Source organism: Arvicanthis niloticus, chromosome 3, assembly GCF_011762505.2.
Source record: "Arvicanthis niloticus isolate mArvNil1 chromosome 3, mArvNil1.pat.X, whole genome shotgun sequence".
Classification (NCBI taxonomy): Eukaryota; Metazoa; Chordata; class Mammalia; order Rodentia; family Muridae; genus Arvicanthis; species Arvicanthis niloticus.
In genome coordinates, this window is record NC_047660.1 from 127910786 (window position 1) to 127938306 (window position 27521).

Below are 27521 nucleotides of genomic sequence, written 5' to 3' on the forward strand. Positions count from 1 at the left end.
GGGTGCCTTGCCTTCTTGATCTCCCTGTCCTCCAGCGCCTCCAGGTCCCCTTTCAACTTCTGGCTCTCTTTCAGGGCAGCATCTCGACACATCACTGCTTGGGCCAGTTCTTCCTCATTTTTCCCAAGAATAGATTTCATCTTGGAAGGAAAAAGGAAAGAATGCATAACATTCTAAAGCACAACAAACCAGTGAGTGCAATAAGGCACAAAAATTTATAAATCAAACATGAAAAATTAAATATGTCTATCCACTTGAATAAATAAACCCACTTCCATTAGCTGTTTATCCTTTTACAAAAGAGTACAAATTTTTAACAACCAAATCAGTAAATAAGCAGGGGTGCCAGGAGTCTGTTCTGGCTGAAATGGGTTGAAATGGAACACAGCATCAGATGCAGGCCAGAAGACCGAGTATCTCAAGCCTTTTAACTCTCTGTTCTGTACTAAAAACTTTACTTTTTCTTACTGTTCTGTGCATTACTAAATGCTGGGGAAACAACTCTTTACCTCTCTTATTATCTACTTTATAATTCTCTGTGCTTCAGTAAGCGCTGGAAAACATCACTTTATAAACTTACTTCATATTTCTCTGACAATTAATGTATGCTTTATGGCATATGTTAATTCCATATGCATATGGCATATGGAATTCAGTAGAAGATTCATTGCTAAGGCTCCTTTTTCTCTTGCCTCGAAGCCTTACCTCTCAGTGGCCAAGTGAGAGGGGGGTTTGGAGCAATTAACTTTTAGTGAACCAGGAAAACAAAGTCATGCTCATAAAAAGAAAAACTTTTACTCAAGCAAATATGCATACACACACAATCATATACACATTCACCTTTTTGTTGGGCCCAAGCATCTGTCTCATCAACTTACACACACACACACACATACACACACACACACACACACACACACACACACACACTTATACTTACAAATACACACACACATACACACATATATATTTGGTGGATGGAGCAAAAGCCCCCACGAGCAGGTTTCATTGAACAAGTGTCAGTGCAGAAAGAACTCATGCATTCTGGATAAAAAATAAGCTCTAACCTTTATGGCTTAGAGAAAGAAAAAACTTCTACCTTTTTATTGAGGAAAATGCCCTGTCCTTGTCAGTAAGAAGAAAGTTGCTGTTAAGCAAAAACCTATCTCATGGTAAGAAGCAGCCTGCCTGCCCTCTCTGCTCTCCTTCTGCACTGGCCTGCTCTGCTTCTATTCTGCTTTTGTGCTTATTGTCATCATTCCTAGTTCTTGTACTTTTTCAGGACACATGATCACATGGTATTATAAGCATTTTTTTAAAAAAATTCTTAGAATCACAAGCTCAAACATACATTCAAATCATAAATCGAATAAGGAGTTACAACAGAGATGTTTACATGTGTTTCCATTAAGACTAGTTATCTAATTAAACACTCATTATCTGCCACTAGCTCTACAGGTCATTAAGAATTTAAAACAATAATTCTTACATCTAAGTTAGCATGGTTTTGTCTAGAGGCAAATCATCTGCACCTTGTGTCTCATTAGTATTAAAGTTTTGTATAGCTAAGTCCAGACAATATTTTGTCTTTTGTTCTTGCACCTACAATAAATTGTCTGTACCCAGTTTTATGACCTTGAGTTATCACATAATGATTTCATAACCAGCCCAGAAAGAATGCTCTCACTGATTGTAAATCTGCTTCAAACCTGCTTTCTATTTTAGTGCTATTAGCCCATAACACATGAAGGTTTACAGAACGCTAACTGAGGCCTTTATATTATACAGGGCTCAACATTACCTGTATAAATTTAGGAATTCTATAGAATCATTATTAGGAATTATGAAATCGTCAATTTGTCTACATAACATTGCTACAAAAGAGTACATCTTCATTGATCTGCAGAAAATTTGCCCAATATGGTGGGCTAATGTCCAGATATTAGTATTATTTTAATATTAATGTTAAATTAATAATTTATTATTTATTATTAATAAAATGATTAGATCATTAATAAAATTATTGATTTAATAATGACAGGAAAGACATATCAGCTGCAAGAATCAATCCTCAGATGAGATTTCTGAAAGCCTCACAATTCAAAATTATCTATTGCAGACAATACAATAAATATGGTCTTTAAATTCATCTCCAGAAGGTTACTTGTATGCTTTTAGCCTTTCCTAGATGGCTTCTGACACATGGGCAAACTTCATAGTCACAAGTCAAGGAACCTGGAGAGGAGCTGAAGTAACAGAAGGCTCCACTTGGGCAGTTAAGGGCACAGAGAATGGGGAGTTTGCCCTTGTTTCCTGGGACCTTAGTCCATCACCTGAGGATAGATGAAGAGTCTCACAGCCTTGGGCTGGAGGTAAACAGATGAATTCATCTTTTGAAGTCATTTATCTGTACTGGGGCTCACTATTGTTAGCACTGACTGCTTTGTAGACAAGTGGGTTACTGCACTTCAGCCTCATTCCTTTGGCTAGGGGTTATAGTCCTAAAGGTTTAAGAACACAGAGTAGACCTCGTATATAGGTTTCTTTTCAGTGTTTTTGCTTGCTTGCTACAAATGGTAAGGCAGTCGGGGGGTCGCCCTTTGCCAACAGCACTAGACACCCAGGGAACTCAGGAGCCTCAGGAGTGCAGGAAACTCTGCCGGGACAAGATCCAAAGCTGATGGTGGTCAGCATAGCCTTTGGTACACAGGGGTGGGGGGGGACATTCCTGAAGGAAACTGTTTAGCATCTGACTGCTCTGGTTCAGCACTGCCCTACATGGTAGAAAAGACAGACTTTAACTAACTGCTTCTTTCTACTTGGCAGACAATTTGTAGGACCCAGAAAGAAGCTGTTCCAGTACTTCGTCTTCCTTCTGCTATGTGTATTCCCTAGTCAAAAGAAATCCTTTTCGTAGTATTTTTCACATTGCTTTGCTTTTTAAAACTTGTTATTGTATTCTTATTGTTGTTATTGTGTGTGTTGTTATATGCAATGTGTGATGTATGGCTGTGTGCACCCCAGTACACATGCATAGGCCAAGAAGACAGCCTTGTTGAGACAATTATCTCCTCTCACCTTGCCAAGGTTCCAGGGATCAAACTCAGATCATCAGTCAGGCTTGTGAGGCAAGTACCTTCAATGCTGAGCCATCTTCTTTATGCTGCTCATTTATCATTTTTACTTTTACCATAAATAAATTTTTACTTTAAAGTATACTCACAATACTCAAGTTATTTTTTGCCATTTCCATGGTTACTGGTATTTTATCAATTTTTATTGTATTTCTATATCCTGTTGTTTGAAATTGTTGCTGTTACAGTGAGTGTTCCTGAGTGGTACTGGAGCTAGAGATTAGACTGCTTACTAAGAGTCACAGTGAAATAGGAGCAGACATTCCACCCTAAGATGTAGAAACTGTAACACAGAAATACGTGATACATGAAAAAGGAGCAAGATACCTCCAAAGACCATGGCTCATCAATTACCACATCCAAAGAGACTGACATGATTCAAATGTGAAACCAAAAATCCAAAAGTCTACTTTACAAAAATGATAACGACTTCAAAAAAAAAAAAAAAAGCATAGAAGGTAGTAAGAGAGTTCATTTAGAGCACAGGTAATTCAGTAAGCTAGCAACATGGTTGAGTAACATAGCGAGAAAATTGATAATTTGAGGGGGAAAAGAGAACAGAATGTTAGAAATGAAGCAGAGTAGGAAGCATAAGCAATAGATTTGATTAAGACCAGTGGGCTGGAGAGATAGCTCAGTGGGTAAGAACACTTGCTATATAAACATCAGGACCAGAGTTTCGGCTCCCATTATCGACTATATATGCCTGTAACTCCAGCACTGGCAGGCAGAAACAAGCAGATCCTGGCCAAGCAGCATAGCTGAAAGGGAGAGCTTCGGGTTTAGACAGAGACCTTGCCTCACCAGAATAAAGAAGAGAAAAGTAGAGGAAGATACCTACTGCTGGATGTCCTTCTCCGGGTTCTGCATGTACATACATGGGCATGCATACATCCCCACACATGTACATATATACATATGCTAACATGTACCACACATGTAATGTAGAACACAACAAACGAAAGTAAAGAAAGACTGTTAGTGATGGAAGAGCGAGGAAACACTGCATTCAGGAACGAGAAGTTAAGCATGCCCGTAACTTTCCAGATCCAATGTAAGAATCTACTGAGATAAAAGGAGCGGGAAGAAAAACTAATGGCAGAGAAATCTATTTAAAAATTAGAGCTGATCCAGTAAAGGGTCATGGGGTATATCAAACACATATCAAGGCAGGCCCAATGCCCAGGAGTTAGCTGGTCTACACAAGATTAACTCTAAGGTTTTTTTGTTGGGAACATTTTTTTTTTAATTTAGCTTTCTTTGATTTTTTTTTTTTTTTTTTTTTTTTTTTTTTTTTTTTTTGAGACAGGGTTTCTCTGTGTAGCCCTGGCTGTCCTGGAACTCACTCTGTAGACCAGGCTGGCCTCGAACTCAGAAATCCGCCTGTCTCTGCCTCCCAAGTGCTGGGATTAAAGGTGTGCGCCACCACCGCCCGGCTCTTTGATGTTTTTTATCTTAATGATTTTTTTTTAAATTATTTAAAGAGAGAGAGAAATAATATAAAATTGAGTAGGTATGGAGAGTTGTGGAAGTTCTGGGAGAAGCTGGATGAGGGCAAAAATATTGTTAAAATATATTGTATGAAATAAACATTTTAATAAAAAAGGGAAAATGTATTAAGACATTTCCCCCAAATTAAAAAAGTAAAGACAAATGACAGGTAAAATGTTCCTAATCTAGGGAAAAAAATAACATTCAAAAACAATTAGACGTGGCCAGGTAGCAACCTTCCCCTGACACTTTTCAGTTAATATGCCAAAAGCACACCAAAAAAAGCATATTAAAAGTTGTAACAAGTCCTTCCAGTCTGAGCCAGTGCCCTGGGCAGACCTTGGGCACTGGCTCCGCACCCAGTCCCACAACACCCAGAGGCAGCTCGACTCTCAGGTGCTCTAACATGCCCAGGATCATAGGTGAGGAGGCCACAACATCAACTCCAACACCTGGATTAACTGGGACCCCACAGGATCCAGAGACCCAGGAACCCCTGCCCAGGCATTGGCACAGGTTCTTTCCAGTCGTAACCTGCACCTGGAGCAGACCTGGGATGCTGGCTCTGTACGCACTATTAAAATACCCAGAGGGAACCTGACTCCCAGGTGCTCTGAAATGCCCAGGATCACAGGATCACAGGAGCACAGGATCACAGAGGAAGCTTGGCTCCCAGAAGATCAACATACTCAAAAGCCACAACATCTTTCCCAACATCCAGGGTAACTGGGACCCCCATAGGAACCAGGGAAACACAAAACCTACCTTGCCCAACCAGAGGCAAGGGATCCTTCTAGCTTGCACCTGTGCCTGGAGTAAACCCAGGGCTCTGGCTCCCCATCCATCTCTGAAACACCCAGAGAAAGCTTGACTCCCAGGAGCTCCGACACAACAGGATCTCAGGAGCTTGGTTACACCAGGATTTTGGGATCCCAGAGGCAGCTTGACTTCAAGGAGCTTAGACACACCCAGGAACTCAGGATCACAGGATCCCAGAATCACAAGATCTCAGAGATAGATGGACTCTGAGGAGTTCTGATACAACCAGGAACACAGGAGGGACAGGCTCCAGTCAGAGACAGCAAGGTCAGGTAGCACTAGAGATAACCAGATGGTGAAAGGCAAGTGCAAGAACATAAGCAACAGAAACCAAGGTTACTTGGCATCATCAGAACCCAGTTCTCCCACTATAGCAAGTCCTAGCTACCCCATCACACCAGAAAAGCAAGGTTTGGATTTAAAATCCCTTCTCATGATGATGATAGAGGACTTAAAGAAGGACATAAATAACTCCCTTAAATAAATACAGAAGAACGCAGGTAAACAGAAGCCCTTAAAGAGGAAACACAAAAATCCCTTAAAGAAAACATAACCAAACAGGTGAAGGAATTGAACAAAACCATCCAGGATCTAAAAATGGAAACAATAAAGAAATCTCAAAGGGAGACTACCCTGGAGATAGAAAACCTAGGGAAGGGATTATAAGTCATAGATGCAAGCATCACCAACAGAATACAAGAGATAGAAGAGAGAACCTCAGGGGTACTGGCCCAACTTAAATGGCCAGTAAATATCTTCAACAAAATTATAGAAGAAAACTTCCCTACTCTAAAGAAAGAGATGCCCATGAACATAATAGAAGCCTATGGAACTCCACATAGACTGAACCAGAAAAGAAATTGCTCCAATCACATAATATTCAAAACATCAAATGCACAAAACAAAGAATATTAAATACAATAAGGGAAATAGGTCAAGTAACATAAAGGCAGACATATCAGAATCACACCAGACTTCTCACCAGAGACTATAAAAGCCAGACCCTAACAGAACACACATGCCAGCCCAGGCTACTAGACTCAGCAAAACTCTCAATTACCATAGATGGAGAAACCAAGATATTCTATGACAAAACCAAACCTACTCAATATCTTTACAAAAATCCAGCCCTACAAAGGATAAAACATGGAAAACTCCAACACAAGGAAGGAAACTATACCCTGGGGGGGGGGTGCGGGGTGCGGGGAAGAAGGTAATCTTCTTTCAACAAATCCAAAAGAAGATAGCCACATAAACATAATTCTACCTCTAACAACAAAAATGAGAGGAAGCAACAAACACTTTTCCTTAATATCTCTTTTTATCAATGGACTCAATTCCCCAATAAAAAGACATACACTAACAGACTGGATACATAAAGCGAACCCAGCATTTTGCTGCATAGAGGAAACACACTTCAGTGACAAAGACAGACACTACCTCAGAGCAAAGGGCTGGAAAACAATTTTCCAAGCAAATGGTCCCAAGAAACAAGCTGGAGTAGCAATTCTAATATGGAATAAAATCGACTTTCAACCAAAAGCTACCAAAAAAGATATGGAAAGACACTTCATACTTCTCAAAGGAAAAATATACCAAGATGAACTTTCAATTCTGAACATCTATGCTCCAAATGCAAGGGCACAAACATTCATAAAAGAAACTTTACTAATGTTCAAAGCACACATTGCATTGTACACAATAATAGTGGGAGACTTCAACACTCCAATCTCAGCAATGAACAGAACATGGAAACAGAAACTAAACAGATGCAGTGAAACTAACATAAGTTATTAACCAAATGGATTTAACAGATGTCTATAGAACATTTCATCCTAAAACAAAAGAATATACCTTCCTCTCAGCACCTCATGGTACCTACTCCAAAACTGACCATATAATTGGTCACAAAATAGGCCTAAACAGATACAAGGAGACTGAAATAATCCCATGCATCCTATCAGATCACCATGGATTAAGGCTAGTCTTCAATAACAACAAAAACAACAGAAAGCCCACACACACATGAGAGCTGAACAATGCTGTACTCAATGATAACTTGGTCAAGGAAAAAAACAACAACAAAAAGAAATTAAAGACTTTTAGAATTTAATGAAAATGAAGGCATAATATACCAAAACTTATGGGACACAATGAAAACAGTGCTAAGAGGAAAACTCATAGCTTTAAGTGCCTACAAAAAGAAACTGGAGAGAGAATACACTAGCAGCTTGACAGCACACTTGAAAGGTCCAGAACAAAAAGAAGCAAACACACCCAAGAGCAGAAAATTGACAGCAGAAAATAATCAAACTCAGGGCTGAAATCAACCAAGTAGAAACAAAAAGAAGTATACAAAAAAAAAAATCAACAAAATCAGGAGCTAGTTCTTTTAGAAGATCAACAATATAGATAAACTCTTAGCCAAACTAACCAGAGAGCACAGAGACAGTATCCAAATTAACAAAATCAGAAATAAATAAAGGAGACATAACAACAGAAACCAAGAAAATTCAAAAAATCATCAGATCCTACTACAAAAGCCCACACTCAACAAAACAGGAAAATCTGGATGAAATGGACAATTTTCTAGACAGATTAAAAGTACCAAAGTTAAATCAGGATCAGATAAACCATTTAAACAGTCCCATAATCCCTAAAGAGACAGCAGCAGTCATTAAAAGTCTCCCAACCAAAAGAAAGCCCAGGACCAGATGATTTTAGTGCAGAATTCTATCAGACCTTCAAAGAAGACTTAATATCAATACTCTTCAAACTATTCCATAAAATAGAAACTGAAGGAACACTACCCAATTCATTCTATGAAGCTACAATTATGCTCATACCTAAACCTCACAAAGACCTAACAAAGTAAGAGAACTTCAGACCAATTTACCTTATGAATATTGATGCAAAAATACTCAATAAAATTCTCGCAAACCGAATCCAAGAACACATCAAAATAATCATCCATCATGATCCAGTAGGCTTTATTCCAGGAATGCAGGGATGGTTCAATATTCAGAAATCCATCAATGTAATCCACTATATAAACAAACTCAAAGGAAAAAATGATATGATCATCTCATTAGATGCTAAGAAAGCATTTGACAAAGTTCAACACCCCTTCATGGTAAAAGTCTTGGAAAGATCAGAAATTCAAGGCCCATACCTAAACACAGTAAAAGCAATATACAACAAATCAGTAGCCAACATCAAACTAAATGGAGAGAAACTTGAAACAATCCCACTAAAATCAGGGACTAGACAAGGCTGCCCACTCTCTCCCTATCTATTCAATATAGTACTGGAAGTCCTAGCCAGAGCAATTAGACAACAAAAGAAGGTCTGTAAGAAAAGCTAAGGTGGGAAGAGTAAAAAGAGGAAGAGGAGGAGGAAGGAGAGGAAGAGAAGGAAGAGGAGGAGCTAGGGAGACAAGGAGAGGGAGGGGAACGAGAGAGGTAAACATGGAGGCAGATGTTCACGTGTCTCCACCAGTCAAAGGTAGTTGGTATGTCTAGGTTGGGTATTGGGTTATATTTCTGATTGTATGGGTATCTCATTAGTGATCATCACCAAATATATAAGCCTTTGGATAATCTAAGCATTAGAGTCTCATCTGTACCAAGCCCGTGTGGTTGGTGGGATAGTTTGAGCAATGCCCAGCCTTGCAGAGACAGCATGGAAGACTGGCAGAGCCATCTCCCATGCTGTCGTCTCCTGGTTGGCAGGGCTGGTGTCTCTGGCTGGCCGTTTCTAACTGCAGTGCCTACGTGGCCTCCGGCCACTGAACATGGCGGCTGAGCTGGCCAGAGCCGCTGCAGCCTAGATAGTCGGATTGAACAGATGACATTTTAAAATAATTATTACAACAGAGGTCAAAGGGATACAAATAGGAAAGGAAGAAGTCAAAATATCACTGTTTGCAGATGATATGATAGTATACTTAAGTGACCCCAAAGTGTCCACCAGAGAACTCCTATACCTGATAACTTCAGCAAAGTGGCTGGATATAAAATTTACTCAAACAAATCAGTAGCCTTCCTCTACTCAAAGGATACACAGGCTGAGAAAGAAATTAGGGAAATCACATAATAGTCACAATAGTCACAAATAATATAAAATACTTTGATGTGGTTATCCTAGCAAGTGAAAGATCAGTATGACAAGAACTTCAAGTCTCTGAAGAAAGAAATCAAAGAAGATCTCAGAAGATAGAAAGATCTCCCATGCTCATGGATTGGTAGGATTAATACAGTAAGAATGGCCATCTTGCCAAAAGCTATCTACAGATTTAATGCAATCCCCATCAAAATTGCAACTCAATTCTTCATAGTGTTAGAAAGAGCAATTTGAAAATTCATTTGAAATAACAAAAAGCCCAGGATAGCGAAAACTATTCTCAACAATAAAAGAACTGGGGGAATCACCATCCCTGAACTCAAGCTGTATTACAGAGCAATATTGATAAAAATTGTATTGTATTGGTACAGAGACAGGAAGGTAGGTCAATGGAATAGAATTGAAGACCCAGAAATGAACCTACATACCTATGGTCACTTGATCTTTAACAAAGGAGCTAAAAAACATCTAGTGGATAAAAGAGCATTTTCAACAAATGATGCTGGTTCAACTGGAGGTCAGCATGTAGAAGAATGCAAATCAATCCATTCTTATCTCCTTGTAAAAACTTCAAGTCCAAGTGGATCAAGGACCTCCACATAAAAGCAGATACACTGAAACTAATAGAGGAGAAACTGGGGAAGAGCCTGGAACACATGGGTACAGGGGAAATTTTCCTAAACAGAACACCAATGGCTTATGCTCTAAGATCAACAATAGACAAATGGGACCTCATGAAATTGCAAAGCTTCTGTAAGGTAAAGGACACTGTTAAAAGGACAATATGGCAGCCAACAGATTGGGAAAAGATGTTTTTATCAACCATAGATTGATATAGGACTAATGTCCAATATATACAAAGAACTCAAGAAGTTAGACTCCAGAGAATCAAATAATCCTATTAAAAATAGGGTACAGAAGTAATTTCAGGAAGAAATCTAAATCTTAGGCTAGAACAAAGAAGTAGGTTTCAGGCATGAAAATTACTTTGGGCTAGGACAGGGAAGTAGGCTCAGATATTTTGATCATCCTGATAAGCCCTTAGAAACAGTGATCACAGGAGTGTTCACGGGACTTTCTTTATTGCCTTGCTTGTTCCTTAACTATTTGCATCTATTGTATTCTAGTTCCTCAACCTAGAACTGACCTTAATATTTGCATGTAATTAAAATGGTACAAAAGCAGATGGAGAGAGAGAGAGAGAGAGAGAGAGAGAGAGAGAGAGAGAGAGAAGAAACTGGTGAGAGGGAGGGAAGAAATTATAGAGGAAAAAAGTGATGGGAATGTTTTATCAAAATGCATTGTATGTTTGCATAAAATTCTCAAACAATAAAATAAATTAATTAAAAAAAGAAAAGAATGCATAAACATGAAGAGTGAAACAATGAACTACTTTTTGAGAGTCATTGACTCATTTCAAAATTATCCTTCAAGATCATCACTATGAAAACCCAATACCTTGAATCTGGTTTTAAAAGTTCAATAGTAATTTTCCAAAGAGATTTTGAAACATGAAGAACTAGATGCTAATAAATTAAAATACCAGGAAAAATGGGGTACAGAGCTAAACAAAGAATTCTCAACCGAGGAATACTGAATGGCCTAGAAACACCTAAAGAAATGTTCAACATCCTTAGTCATCAGGGAAATGCAAATCAAAACAACCCTGAGATTCCATGTCACACCAGTCAGAATGGCTAAGATCAAAAACTCAGGTGATAGCAGATGCTGGCGAGGATGGGGAGAATTAGGAACATTCCTCCATTGTTGGTGGGATTGCAAGCTGGTACAACCATTCATTTTCCTTAGAAAATTGGACATAGTATTACCTGAGGACCACTCCTGGGCATATACCCAGAAGATGCTTCAACATATAACAAGGACACATGCTCACTATGTTTACAGCAGCCTTAGTTATAATAGCTAGAAGCTGGAAAGAACCCAGATGTCCTTCAACAGAGGAATGGATATAGAAAATGTGGTACATTTACACAACGGAGTACTACTCAGCTATTAAAAACAATGACTTCATGATATTCTTAGGCAAATAGATGGAACTAGAAAATATTATCCTGAGTGAGGTAACCCAATCACAAAAGAACACATATATTATGCACTTACTCATAAGTGGATATCAGCCTAAAAGCTCAGAATACCCAAGGTACAATTCACAGACCACATGAAGCTCAGGAAGAAGGAAGACCAAAGTGTAGGTACTTAGGTCCATCTTAGAAAGGGGAATAAAATACTCATGGGAGGAAATACAGAGACAAAAAATGTGGAGCAGAGACTGAAGGAAAGGCCATTCAGAGACTGCCCCACCTGGGGATCCATCCTGTATACAGTCATCAAACCCAGACACTTACTGTGGATGCCAAGAAGTGCTTGCTGCCAGGAGCCTGATATAGCTGTCTCCTGAGAGGATCTGACAGAGCCTGACAAATACAGAGGTGGATGCTCCAGCCAGCCACTGGACTGAGCACAGGGTCCCCAGTGAAGGAGTTAGAGAAAGGGCTGAAGGAGCTGAAGGGATTTGCAACCCCATAGGAAGAACAACAATATCAAAACAACCAGACCCCCCCAGAGCTCCCAGGGTTTAAACCACCAACCAAAGAGTACACATGGAGGGACCCATGGCTCCAGCCACATCTGTAGCAGAGGATGGCCTTGTTGTGCATCAATGGAAAGAGAGGTTTGGTTCTGTGAAGGCTGGATACCCCAGAGTAGGGGAATGCCAGGATGGGGAGGTGGGAGTGGGTGGGTGGGTGTTGGAATACCCTCATAGAAGCAGGGGGAGGGAGTTGGGATAGGGATTTTGGGGGGAAACTGAGAAAAGGGATAACATTTGAAATGTAAATAAAGAAAATATCCAATAAAAACGTCTAAGGTCAAAATAAATTAAAAATTATAACACAAAACAGCAGCTCATTTATATAAATATATAGGATAAAATCAGAACTCTTAACAGAAATCCCCAAACCCAGGAAAGCATGAAATGATTTATTTGAGGCTTTCAAAATATGTAACTGCCAACCAAGATTACTATAGCCAATAAAGCTATATTTTAAAATTGATGGAGGAAATAAAGACATTCCAAGACAAGACCAAAATAAAACATGGGCATCAAGCCAGCCACACAAACAGTATCTAAAGGAATCCTAACCATAAAGGATCTGAAGGCTCTCAATCACGATAGCAAAGGAAAGAATCAATTCCATAAGAGCAAGAAACAAAGGTGAAATAGAAAAAAAAAATCAGCTATATCTAAATCAGCTAGCCAGCAATACCCTAAGAAAAAAGGGAATAAAAGAAGAATCAACAGTAACCAAACCAACTAGGAAAACAACCAACAAAATCAAAGTAGTCAGTAAGCCTCTCAAAAATAAGGGAAAAAATTAATGTGAGTCATGTTCACTCTACACTTAAAATTTGTGGCCCAGTTGATTGAATAAACATGTGATGCAAGTATTTTCTGTAGCTAAGGAACATATCTACTGAGGCACACACACAGACCAAAAGTAGAACAATGGAAGTCAACACAGCAAGCAAATCAAAGCCAAAAGAGACTGACATAGCTATTCGTACATAAAGTAGACCTCAAGTCAAAATAGAAGAAAAGTGGCCATGAGATATCAATATAGGAACCAATCTATCAGGAAGATATAACAATTATATTGAAGCAGTCAGTTTCATAAACCGAACATTACTGAGCATGAAGGGATAGACAGGCTTTAATATATATATATCTGAAAAAAAATAGTTGAAGTGGACCATACACCGAACACACTAAACAGACATATACAGAATATTCCATTTATCAGAAGTATAATGCACATTCGTCTCAGCAGTTGTTGCAAAACTTTTACTGGGGAGATATGTACAAATATCTATTTTTTTGAAGCCAATGGAAAACCAAAATGATTATTCTACCTAATAGGGTCCAACTTGAGTTTGGGCTTACAGAAACACATCTGTGTCACTGGAAAGTCCAACTTTCATAACAACCCCACTGAAGCAGCACCAGAGTTCTGTCTTCAGTTATTCTTCCACACTATGTACTCCAGTCTAGGACCTTCCCAAGGTCACACGCAGTTGGGAAGCAGAAAGGAATGATGGCTGTGTTGCAGCCGTGGGCCTTTGATGCTCCCTGCCTCTTCTACTGGAGAATAGTAATAGCTCCACTATGATCATTTCCATGGAGCCAGCTATCAGTATTCTTCTGCTCATTTCATTGTTATGACTACCAGGAAAAGGTATCTTTGTTCCAGGAAGGGGATGAGGTAGGCATGTTATATGCCAAGGAAAAAATTACTATAACAGAATCCTATACAGCCCTCTCCAAGAGTCAGTGACATTTTAGGTGATAAAATGAGTCTTAAACAAAACTATCAAAATAATTTTTGTATCTTAGCATAACATATAGAACAAAATTAGAAATTGATAGCTGGAGAAGCTACAGAAACTTCAAATATATTGAGACTGAACAGTTACTCTTCAATAACCAATGGGTGATTTAAAAAATCAGGAGAAAAAAGTTTAAAACCCCAGAATCAAATGAATTGAAAAGACAATATATCTCATGAGTGCTTGCAGTAAGAAATCAGAGTGCTCTCAAATAATCTAGTGATACACTCAAAGTCTTATAAGAGCAAAATGAGTCAAGTCTAGAAGTAACAGGTGCAAAGAAATAATAAATTAATGAAATGGGACACTAAAATAAAGAACAATGCAAACAATTAATGAAACAGTTGGTTCTTGGCAAAAGATAAAATGCACAATTCCTTAAACAAAACAGGAGAGAGAGAGAGAGAGAGAGAGAGAGAGAGAGAGAGAGAGAGAGAGAATGAATCAAATTAATTATATAAAGAGTTAAAATAGCGAGATTACAACAAATACCAATAAGATCCTGAGGATTATTAGGAAATATTTGGGAAATTTATATTTTAAAAAGCTGTATAAAGAATTCAGAGATAAGCAAATGGATAAATTTCTAAAAATGTAAAAAGTAATTTAAGATAAAACAAAACAAATAGATCTCTAGTGAACAATGAGATTGAAGCAGTAATAAAGATTCTCGAGCAAGAGCAGGCCCTGTACCTTGCCTGGGCATCACAGTAGAGCTGGCCCTGGACACAGAATTACGGGGAGCCAGCCTGGGTGTGAGAGAGCTGATCCTGCCTGTTATCTGCTGTGTGGTGGCATGGACAGGGGAGAGATGCCCTCCTCTCCTCTCTCATCCCTCACCACTTAAGTCAGACGGAAGAGAGGGCTCTGGGGCCATAAGAGTGGGGGAACTGGTCCTGTCTCTTACCATCTGCAATACTTGGGAGAGTAGGTGGGCCTGTGCCTCATCTGGGCAGCAGGAGAGCTTGCACTGGCTGGGCTCTGTGTGTGTGTGTGTGTGTGTGTGTGTGTGTGTGTGTGTGTGTGTGTGCAGGAGAATCAGCCTCAAGGGATGAAGACCAGGAGAGCTGGCTTAGCCCCTTACTTGGCAGCACAGTAAAGCTGGCCTTGATGGTGTGGGCCCAGATGAGGTAGCAGCAAACATGGAAGCAGGAGAGCTGGCAAGAGAGAGAGAGAGAGAGAGAGAGAGAGAGAGAGAGAGAGAGAGAGAGAGAGAGAAATGCTTAGCTCAGATACTTTTTAGGCCTGGGTCCCAGGGCTTTGAATTGACTCACCCAACATCTACCCCATAAATAAACTCCTGGAGTCTCATGAAGGAGCCACTCTTACAGATCCAAAACTACTAGATGACAGGGCAACAACAGGATATCCAACAGGTGTCCCAGTGAGGTTCCAGTATTGATAATATAGCAAAAGCCAGGGGCCTCTTACCAAACCAATCACCCACTTGCAAGGAACATTTGCAAGCAAAGAAGTGTGGACAAAAGGCTATATGGTGGGACACACTGTGACATACTGCAGCTTCCACAATGAGAGTTTCTTTTCTTCTGTTGGAGGAAGGGAAGGGTGGAGGGCATGTATGAGAGGAACGGGAGATGAGTGGGATTGTGGTGCATGATTTGAAATTCACAAAGAATCAATAAAAAGTAAAAAGAAAAAATTATATAAAAAAGAGATTCCTAGCAAGAGAAACACAGACGGGAAGAATTACTGTCAAATTCTATGTCAGCTTTTAAGAAAAAATAATACCAACGTTCTTCAAGTTGTCGCATACAACAGAAATGGAAATAACATCAAAATCACTCTACAATGCCAGTTATTACCCTAATATAAAGGTAGATAGGAATACACAAAAGCTGGGCATCGTGGTCCCTGACTTTAATCTCAGCACTTGGGAGGCAGAGACAGGGTGATTTCTGTGATTTGAGACCAGCCTGTTCTATATAATGGCAGACTGTAGCAAATAGCAACAAAAAAGCCAAACATAACAACAGCAATAAAAAGACCAATTTTCCTAACAACACAGACACAGAAGTTCTTCATAAAACACTTGCAAATCAAATTCAGTAACACATGAAAAACACCATACACAATAATCAAGTTAGTTTCTGACTCCAGAGATACAAGGATGGTTAGACATGCATTATTAATAAATGTAACACAACACACAGGCTCAGATAAAGACTTTGGACAAAGTTCAATATTCCTTCATGATCAAAACTCTGAAGACCTATGTATAGAAAGAATAAATGTCAACATAATAAAGACTATATATAGTAAGTTTATAGTAAACATTAGATTAAATGAAGAAAAATTGAACAGATTTCTTGAAAACTTTATAGGTGACCATACTCTATTATTTTTTAAGATAATGCTTGGAGTTTTAGCTAGAGTAATAAGAGGAGAGAAGGAAATAAAAATAGGACAAGAAGCAGTCAAATAATTCCTGCCTATACAAATATGATAAATCCTATGACATAATTAACCTTCACTTTTAACTTGGCTGAATTTAGACTCATGGGGTTGGGGAGATAGTATAGTTAGCAAGTGTCTGCCACACAAGCATATGGTTTGGTCCCAAGCACCCACATAAAATCAAGGTGCAGCAGCATATACCTGTAAATCCCAAGGCTGGGTAGGCAGACACTAGAGAAGTTTATGGGTTTAGCGGCTAGCTTAGCTATCCATGTGTTCTAGGTTCCATAAAATTCTGTCTCAAAAACTATGATGGATAAAGATTGAAGAAGCTACTAGATATCAATCTTTGGTCTCTACATGTACATGCACACATACATGCACTTGCACACACTTATTAGACGTAACTCAGGCGTGTCTGTGAAGGTGTTTGGAGAGACATTTGGCTGAGGGAAAACCCACCCTGAATGTGGTCAACACCATCCTAAGCACTGGGGTGCAAGATTCATGAAAAAGGAGAATGGGAACCTGTGGGGAGCCTACAGAAGGCGGCTATCATCCTTGCAGCCATCTTGAGCCATATATTCTGACAAGAGATTTGATTACATTAGCCTACAACAGCTGAGCACACTCTGATAACATTTTGCTTTAGATACCCAGGATCTTTCCTTGGGTGTGTGAGACTTAAAGGTGTGTGACTTAAGGGCGTGACTTAGAGATCAGATTTAGAGACAAGACCTAAGGGCATGGCTTAAAGGCGTGACTTAGAGGCATGGCTTAGAAGTGAGACATATAAAAGGCGAGAGGCAGACAGAAGAGTTCAGTACAACTTGAAACTAGGAATTAGGTAGAGAGTACAACTTAGAGTACAACTTGGAGTAGGAATTAGGCATTGAGGAAGAAGACACTTGGACTAGAGAACTCGGAAAAATTATAATTATTAGTAGTAGGCACTTAGCAGTTGGAGAAAGAACTTGGAGGCACTAGGGACTAGGAACTAGGGACTAGGAACTCAAGACTTGGGATTTGGACTAGGAAGAGAGACTGAAGAATAAACGGGATTGAATCACACTCTGTCTGGTCTCCATTCTATGAGTCTGTCCTCACTCCCTCTCGCTGAACCATGAACGGCGGACTGGAGCAGCTTGGGGCAGTGCAAGCTCTAACAATTTAGCCCCCAAGGCTTTTGGCAGTGCAGGTTCCAACACTGACAGAGTGGTCCGAGACATTTTGGCCCCCAAACATGGGGTAGTGCGGTTCTCAACATTTTTGGCCCCCAAATGTGAGGCAGCTCAGGCCACAACAGGAACCAGCATCATCTGCTCTCTTCTTCCTGGTCTCCTAGGAGTCCTGTTGTATCTTCCTGTTGTAAGGAACTCTGTCATGCCTTCCTTGCCAAAATGAACTATACCCTGAACCTAAGGACCAAAATAAAACCTTCATTTAGACATTCTTTTTCTTCACAGCATGTGAGAAACCAATAGTGATCCTCTACCCTAAAGACCCTAAAAATACCTCCTTGAAAAGTCTCAGATCTGACAAACTCATATGACATGATACCAGAATGTAGAATCAACCTATAAAAACCAGTGACTTTTCTATGTGTTAGTAATAAGCACATCCTGAGGAAAAAATTAGGAAAAAAAATTCCTGCTTAGAATATCTTAAAGTAATACCTAGAAATAAACTTAATAAGGAAGGAAGACTCTTACAATGAGAACTTTATGAGACTTAACAAAGAAATTGAGTTGGGTGTCATGGTGTATTGCCTGCTATCCAAGCACATGGAAGCAGAGGGAAGCAGATCTTTGTGAGTTCAAGACCAGTCTGGTACATATAGCTAGTTCTATACACTGATACCCTGTTTGAAAAAAGTCAATCAATCAATCAATCAATCAAATAAAACAGATTGACTTTTTTAAAAAATTAGAAGTAAACACTGGAAGAAAAGTTGTTCATGTTGACAGAGCAGTAATATTATAAAAGCAGCTATCTAACCAGAGGCAATCTGCAGATTCCCACAATATCCACCAAAATTCTAGCAGCATTTTCTGCAGAACTAAAAAATATAAGAATTCATATGTAAATCCATAAGATTCCAAGTAGCAAAGCCGTCCTGGAGAAAACAAAGCCACTGGAGATATCACAGTACCTGCTTTCAATTATACTACAGCTACAGTGATGTAAATAGCATGCAGCTGTCACAAAACAGACATACAGATCAATTAAATAAAGCAGAGGACCAAGAAATTAACACAGATGATCACCGATTTTCAACAAAAGTGACAAACATACACTGACAAAAACTCAAGACAATCAACCAATGACTGCAGGAAAGCTGGATACACATACACTGAAGAATGAAAGTAGATCCAAATCTCTCCACCTGCACAGTCAACTCAAATGGCTTTAGTTTAAAATGAGAACTTTGAAACTGCTTGAGGAAAACATGGGAAAGCACATCATGACTGATGAGGTCATGGACTCTTGAGGAGAAACTACCACCATCACCAACCAGAACAGTTTCTAATTACATTCTAAATACTGTCTCACTGTGTTATACCCACAGATAAGTGGAGACCTCAACTCTCATCAAGGAGTCTTTCTTTACAGAGACCACTATAGAAACCCACAGCTGGTCAAAATGCATATAACAACAGTGCCAACTGATACACCGACAACAAACTCCTACACCTAAAACTCAGAGACCATCACACAAGAGGCAGAAAGAGTCTAAGAGCTTCAGCATCTGCTGTAGAAACAGTCTTGTAAATTTGACACTAAACCTGAACAATGTAGTCGCCTAAAAAAGACCTGTATGATGACAACACTAGTTGACATTCCAACATAGATGGGGAATCTCATGGGACTCCACTCCTAGATGAAAAGCGATTATGGCTGTTAAGAAGGGAGATTCAGTCTTCTCAAGAGAAGACCCCTCTGAAAAGCTATGCAATCCTAAGCAGTCATCTCCAAACACGTGGTACATACAAGCCACATCAAGTGAACTCAGCAGGCTCTGTTTATGTACACATGTCATAATGATAATTAATGAAGAGATCATGAATTCTAAAAGTGGTAGTGGAGGCATGAAAGAAGTGGGAAAAGGAGAGGGAGGGGTAAAATGATGTAATCAATACTCAGCACAGATTACCAACATATATATAAAACAAAAGACTTAACACACACATGTAACATGCAAATACAACTACCCAAAACATGGGAATAGGATTGTCATGCTGGCTCAGCAGGTGAAATTACTTCCTAACATGTGGGGCAGAGGAGTGATGCAGAGAGAAGAGAGCAGAAGATGGTAAATTGAGAGTGGGCATGAAAAGGGCAAACAGGGACTGGAACAGAGAACTATCCATGTGGTAGGTTGTAGGCTAAAATAACCAGTTATTTAAACAGAATTTATGGCTTCCATCACTGGTTAAGTGGTTATGATGCAAGGAGGCTCTGGAGTCCCTCCCTCAGTAAAGTCAAATGAATAATATGTTAAGGGGAAAATATTGATTCAATGTATTATAGGACAAAGTGTTCATGTAATTCCTAATATTCAATGAACTGTCTTTTTAGTTTCAACTATAAATGCATTATTTTACAAAATACCGATTTTTACTGTAACATTTCCATGTGTGTGAAAAGAGTCACTGCTGTGCTACTGAGTCAGATTCTGGGAGATGCAGCTCATTTAGAGGCGACTGACACTTAAGACACAGGACCTGACAGGTACTTATAGTACACTAAGCCACGGGGATTAAGCTGTGAGAATCACAGTAGCTCCTAATTTTGTTCTACTTCATTGGTCCTTGCCACATGAAGACCCACTACCACCTGTTCCTGTCACCTTTCATTTCCTCCTTGATGAACTGCAACCCAGTGAAACTGAAACAAAATAAAGTCCCTTTCTCTTAAAAAATAGTAACTGGGAGACTGCTCCAGCAAAAGCCTAAGCTTTAAACTATAAGAGAAGTCTCGTGTCATTATTTATACTTCAAGTGGGTCCGTGAAAGACCTGCAATGCTAACAAGCCCTATGACCTGAGTTAGAACCTAGGATCCACATGGTAAAAGAGAGCCCACCCCTATAATTCGTCCTCTGACTTTCACATGTGTATTATAGCTGCACACCCTCTACATACACAAAATAAATAGGTGTCATAAAAAGATATAAGACTTTATGAAAAGGACTCACTTTGATAGCTCAGGATTAATTCCAGGAACTGACAAATGGGACTGTAAGAAATTAAGATGCTTCTGCACAACAAAGGAACCAAGCACCAGAGAGAAGCAACAGCATACAAAAGGAGAGAAGACCTGTGCCAGCTATAGTGATGATGGGGGTTAACACTTAAAAATGTATAAAGGATTCAAAGACTTAAACAAAAACCCCCAAGTCATCTGATCAATATATAGGCAAATGCATTGAACATGTAGTTCTCAAAAGAAGAAATATATGTGGCAATAAATATGTGAAAACGTACTCAATACCCGTAGTCACCAGAGAAAGCCAAGGTGAAGTGTCCTGAAGAGTATATCTCACCCCACTCGGAATGGCTGTCACCAAGGGAAAGCGGCCGTAAGCATTTGTGAGGATGTAGCAAAATGAAAACCTTTCTCGCTGCTAATGGGAACATAAACATGTACACCTGTTATGGAAGGTGGCACCATGTTTCTGAAAGAACTAAAACTACTGAGTGTACACATAAAGGAATCTAAGCAAACCAGAGACACTGGCTCATCCATTATACTGAAGAATTATTCACAATAGTTCAGATAAGGAACCAGGCCACACTCCCATAAAGATGAATGACTAAAGAAAATGTGGTGTATATATTCATAGTGTATTCTGTTCAGCCATAGAGAAGAATGGAATTGTGCTATTTGCAGTAACTTGATGGGGGTGGATGTCATCATATTAAGTGAAATAAGCCAAAGAGAAAGGAAAATATTACACTTTCTATGATATGTGAAGTCTAAACTTAAGTGTATATACAAATGTGTAAATAGTATACAGAATGAAGGGGCCTAAAATGTGGAAGGTGGAATAAACAAGGGTAAAGGAGAAAAGAAAAATAAAATGTAAATGGATAATTGATATAATAAAACCCAGAAGGCATGGACACTAGAACTTTATAAGTTTGAGACAGTTTTCATACATCTGCACAATAACTTCAGATTAGCATACTATTTTTCATGCTACTCTTCCTAAAACTTTATCTCAAAATGACTGTAGGGTTCCAGAACTTTATAAAATAGTACAAAGAATGTCCTGAGGTTCAAACTGTCATGTTACCACCACCCAGGTTACAGAACTCAATTGGTTTCTTCCCAACTTTCATTTGTGTGTGTGTGTGCATGTGTGTGAGCATGCACACATAGGTGCAGGTAGAGTTCTGTGCAGTTTGATCCCATGTGAGTATCTGAGTGTCCTGGATAAGTAGGCTGCAGAGCTGCTCCATCAGCACTTACACCTTTTTATATTTGCTCCCTGAGATCCCAGCCATTCCCCAACATACATTCATCTGCTCTTTCTGCTTCTTTCCTTTCAAAAATGGTGACCATCTTAATAGGTCAATCTTTTTAGCATAATAATTCATATAATTCTTTCTACAGCACTTTACTAACATGTAATGAACATAAGAAAGCTGCATATACATAAGGTGCACAAGCTGGCAGCTTCTGACATCTGCATAAGCCCTTAAACCAATACAAAGAGATTGAACATTTCCAATAATGCTTGGTACTATTTCATTCTGGTTTTATTTTTATTTCCCTAATTATTTTTATATGTATTTCCACCAGCAAAAATCCTGAAAGTACATATACACATCTCCTTTGGAAGATAAGCTATGATAGTTACTGTTTGTAACTATGAAGCAAAGGTTGATGCTTTAACAAGTTTACTCCAAAATATTTCTAAATGTTCAACACTATGGGACTTCTTAGATCAATATATTTCTAGTTTAACAGCAATCTTTGTCCAATCATTTCAATTCAAATTATGATTATGCATAAATTTTGAATTTTAAAATATCAAAGCTTGTTTTGGAAAAGTCAGTTGTTATTAAACCAACTTTTCTATGACCCAAATGAAATTATGTGACAGCAAAACTGATTGTTTAATTTACATAATTAGTTTTTATTATTGGTGAAATCCTTGTTAGTCATCTAGTCAAACATGTTTCTAGATTGTTACTGTATTCTAAATTATTAAAAGTCTGAAATTTCTCTAAGATCACAGGAGGTAGAGGGAGGGAGTGAGGGAGGAAAGAAGGGAGGGAGGGAGGGAGGGACCTGGGAAGGAGACAGGAGGAAGAGGAGAAAAAAATCGGGACAGGATCAGGTATGGGAAGGGACAGGAGAGAAGTACAGAGGGTCACGAAATTGAATAGAAATATGTAGCAGTGAGGGATGGAAAACTGGGGGTAGCCACCAGAAAGTCCCAGATGGCAGGGAAGCAGGAGGCTCCCAGGACCCAACAGGATGACATTAGCCAAAATACCTAAAAAGGGGGAGATAGAACCTGTAGAGACCATCTCCAGTGGATAGGTATGGCCCCCAGTTGAGGTATGGGGCCACCCACGCATCTCAAAAATTTTAACCTAGAATTGTTCCTGTTTAAAGGAAAAGCAGAGACAAAAAATATAGAGCAGAGACTGAAGGAAAGGCCATCCAGAGACCACCCCACCTAGGGATCCATCCCATCTGCAGAACCAAACCCTGACACTATTGCTGATGACAAGAAGCACTTGCTGACAGGAACCTGGTATGGCTGTCCCCTGATAGGCTCTGCCAGCACCTGATGAACACAGATGCAGATACAGCTAACCATCAGACTGAGTCCGGGGACCCAATTGAAAAAGCTAGGGGAAGGACTGAAGGAGCTGAAGGGGATTGCAATCCCATAGAAGTACAGTGTCAACTAACCAGACTACCCAGAGCTCCCAGAGTCTAAACCATCAACCAAAGAGTATATATGGAGAGATGCATGGCTCTAGCTACATATGTAACAAGAATGGCCTTATCTGACATCAATGGGAGGGAAGGCCCATGGTCCAGTGGAGGCTTGATGTCCTAGTGTTGGGGGATGCTAGAGTGGTCAGGCTGGAGTGGGTGAGTGGGTGGAAGAAGCATTCTCATAGAGGCAAAGGGGAGAGGTGTTGTGGAGAGGAAACCAGGAAGGGAGACAACATTTGAAATGTAAATAAATAAAATAACCAATCAAAAACAAAAGATTCAATGTGTGATCTTCACTTACCGAATCCTGTTTAAGAAAATTTGATGATTCCTCACTTAGCAAGGGTCTTGAGGCAAGAATTTCTATTTTGCCTTCTAGCCTTCCCTCCATGGTTTTAATAGCATTTAAAAGAGTCTTTAGAGAGATTCTGGAGTCTCCCATCCCATGAGACATTCTCACAGAAGGCAAGGTAGGTGCAAAGCTCACTCGGCGTGTCACAGTTGGAATAACACTGGGCAAGGTGACTGTTGCAACCCTTTCCTTTACATTACTGGTGTAAACCCGAGAGCCTTCAAGGGATTTAGAAGATGTGGGCCTCTCTGGAGATTTCCTTCTTCTTGGAGGCATTACTAGTTACAAGTAACAGTATCAAGTAAACCTAAGGCTTGGTTTTCAAGGAACACCCACTTTAGTAGGAAAAATAGCAGAAAGTTTGGAAAGAAGCTAGAAAATATATTCCTTGGCTTCAAGAATGAAAAAAGATCACACTGCTTTCTATGACCTAGTGAAGAGGCAGGCGGCAACCTGAGCTTCCCCAGGACACTATTGCTAATGACAGTCTCTTAGAGCTTTGTGACCTCACCACCCATCAGCAGAGGCAGTTGGTTAGAACCCCCTGGGCATTCCATTTGAAGACACACTCTAGAACCATGGTAATGGTGGTATTTGAACACAAAGTCACAGACAGAGGTTCCAGCTTATAATGAGTTAAAGATTTTTACAATCATTGTAAAATATGCTATCTATTTGTAGCATAGATACAAATATGCCAAATTTGTAATCAATGAACTGAATTGCTTTCTTTCAGTAAAATATTCATGGGTCAATCCCTTACTAAGCCCTTTCTATGCTTGGCTTGTTTAACACCTCATTTACTGAAATGTTACGTGACCTACAACAGGTGTCAGCCTCTCCAGCCATTGTGCTAAGCTGCTTCACTAGTAATACCTCTTTCAGGTGAGCTTCTGTCTGCTGCAGATATGCCTTGCTGGCACTCAGCTCTGAGTTTGCCTACAATTCAAAAAACAAAGATACTTGTTCCTCACATTTTCAGAAAAAAAAGTTAAGGCTCGAACTCAAAAAGCATTGAGCTTATGAAACCCATACAAATATTTCATAACAATGATCCTTGTGAGTGGTCATGAAAACAACATATTTTTTTCCTGAAAGGCAGAGCTTCCTGTTCAACAAGCTTTCATGAATGTTACATTTATACAGGTGAAGCATGCTGAACATTCTGATTCTGGTGAATGCATCTTTATAACTCCTATGACTCAGCAGAATCTTACACATAGCAGAGGTTTAAGCTGAGTCAAGAGAAGATATTCACCTTTGCAGGATTGCATAGGGGAGGGGAGAGGCACCAAGCAATGCCTCAAACCTGCACCATCGTAACTACCTCAGACGATCACCTTCTGCAGACACTAGTCATACCTGAGCATATTTGATCTCTAAAGCCTTATTCAGTTTGTGTAGATGGTCGTTCTGCAGCCTGGTTTCAGTAAATGAGTGCAGCTGTTCTTCTAGCTGTTCAACTTTTATCTACAAGGAAAATAAATAATGAGTGGAGGAAGATGTCATACGTTTTGTTAAAAGAAATTACAGAACACACGAAACTTGAAAAGCAAATTCTACATTCTTCTAATGTTGCAAATAATTCTGTCTTAACTCATTGCTACAAGCAGGCTACTGCTGTGAAAAGGAGCTGAGACAACGCTTCTACCTTCTGTGGCCCAAGGAAAGTCCAAATGGACATTATCATGAATAATTCCATGAGACTGTCCTGTAGATAGATCTCAAATTCGAGTGAGCTGTGGCACCAGTATTCAGAACATTTCCTAAATGTGGACAATTAGAAGTCTAGAGGGGGAGGGAGGGAGGGAGGGAGGGAGGGAGAAAGGACGGGAGAGAAGGAGAGGTGTTTTGCTCAAAGAAAACTAGGAAAGTTAAATAGAGTGCTTATATGTTGCACTGTATATTAAAGTTACCTCCTAAAGGCATTGTGGTACAAACCTGTTATCTCAGTCCTTGGGAAGCAGAGGCAGAAGGATTATTATGAGTTATTAAATAAGATTACCTTTTATGGAATAAAAATAAGTTTTACTTCATTCTTAGGACTCACCATATTGTAACCACTGAGGAACAATAAAGTGCAGCATACCATCAGCTAAGGTACTTTATCTTTTGTCATTTGGAAGGAATCTTACTCAAGATGTTTAAGATGGGAAGGAACACCGAAGCACTGGTCAGAAGCAAATGAGCCCTGCTCCTTCAAGTCTGGTGATTTGATGAGCATTAAAAACCACTCTATGGTTTTTAATGTCATTTCAGCTTATCAGTAAGTCTGGGAACATGACTAACTTAGGCCATAGTCAGATGCTCATACTGTTCTATTGGTCTGAATAGATACACACTCTCTCTCTCTCTCTCTCTCTCTCTCTCTCTCTATATATATATATATATATATATATGTGTATATATATATATATATACATATATATAGCAATATATATTGGTACCTATAGGTACATACATTATGAAACAGCCAAAAAATTAAAAGAGCCCCCTTTTAACCTGTTTACACTGTAATGTAAATATTGATTCATTACATTTCCCAGATAATTTTAGTATACACTGAAAAATTGAAATAAAGTAGAACATATCTATAATGGTAGTTCATTTATAAATTGAAATGCGATTTAGAGTTAGAAATAACCCAAATAGACAAATTTAAAAATTCCACTTTGGTTTTGTGGCCCTGAGAGTAAACCAGAATCATTCTATATGCATAACTCATATCAACTACCTTTCATTTTGCCTTCCAGCTCTGAACCTCATTTGTCTGCTAACTTTAATATGAGGGAAGAATGAATGCTGACATGTTTGGCAAGCCTATTGTGAGATTATGCAACATTTCAGCTGTCCAGTCCGGAGCCTAAGTGGGCTTCATTTTACATTGTTTAGTCCAGCTGTTAACTTTTTGGCATGTTGGGCAAGTATTCTACCACTGTCCTAAGCCCCAACTCCAAATACATTTTGACTACAAATAAGAAATACATTCAGGCAGCTATGGTGATTTCAATTCAGTCTGGTCGTTTTTATTTCTATGGCCCTTGCCTAATAGTCATACAACATACCACCCAGCAGTTTCCACCACAGACCCACCATAAGCAGTACATCGAAGTTTGCATTTCTGCTATTGAGAAGAGAAAAAAGACAAGGAGAAAACACATAGTGTGTGCTTATCCAAAATCAAAGTCCAGGTAACCAACCAGAGGTGTCAGAACTCAGAATGGTAATGACTTGTGGGGACAGTCCCTGAAAGGAGGTCCTGGTGCTATGAATAGTCTACTTCCTGGTGTGAGAGCATTGATTACATAGTTACCCTTATCTCATTTTTAAAAACCCATCAAGCCATGTTCCAATCTTCTTTTCCTTATTGAATATGTTTCAAAAGAAATGGTAAATATACATTTCCTACTGCTGGGACCTTTTACTTTTCTATTTTTATTTTTATTTTTAAATCCCACTGAATTCTAATGTGTACCTAAGTCTTAGAACTCGAAAATTAGAGATATTAGAGATTAGTGTTTCGGTTAAGGTTGGTCCCAGTCAGGCTCAGCCACATCAGTGGCAAGCTTCCTGCAGTGTGGGTTCCATGGGAGCAAAACTGGTGGCAACCATAGCTCAGTACCTTCCCATTCACTCGCATCCCACCACACTACTCAGTACTACAGACTCAAATCTGTCAGGGATTTCCTTCTATGCTCTGACAGCATGGTCATGTACAAGATGGCTGTTACAAAGCTTCAGACAGAGAACGGGTTGTGGTCTCACTATTACACCATTGGTCTATAAGCAGATGTCACTTGGCTGATAATAAAGAAATGAAGT

General features: G+C 39.3%; 1 protein-coding gene across 11 annotated transcripts in view; it reads right to left on the reverse strand.

Annotated features, from left to right (window-relative positions):
- The window catches only part of Ccdc150 (coiled-coil domain containing 150), a 102271-nt gene that overhangs the window by 27449 nt on the left and 47301 nt on the right, over positions 1-27521 (reverse strand). For 10 of the 11 annotated variants that reach the window (XR_013109536.1, XR_013109535.1, XR_013109534.1 and 7 more), the window contains 3 exons: positions 25062-25169; positions 24576-24638; positions 12-140 (listed from right to left, as the gene is read on the reverse strand). Coding sequence is in view for 2 of the 11 variants with exons in the window: in XM_076931908.1 (XP_076788023.1) it covers positions 12-140; positions 24576-24638; positions 25062-25169 (300 nt within the window). In the remaining 9 variants the exon portion in view is untranslated. The remainder of the gene's footprint in view (positions 1-11; positions 141-24575; positions 24639-25061; positions 25170-27521) is intronic. The other variant, XR_013109539.1, reaches the window with a different exon arrangement.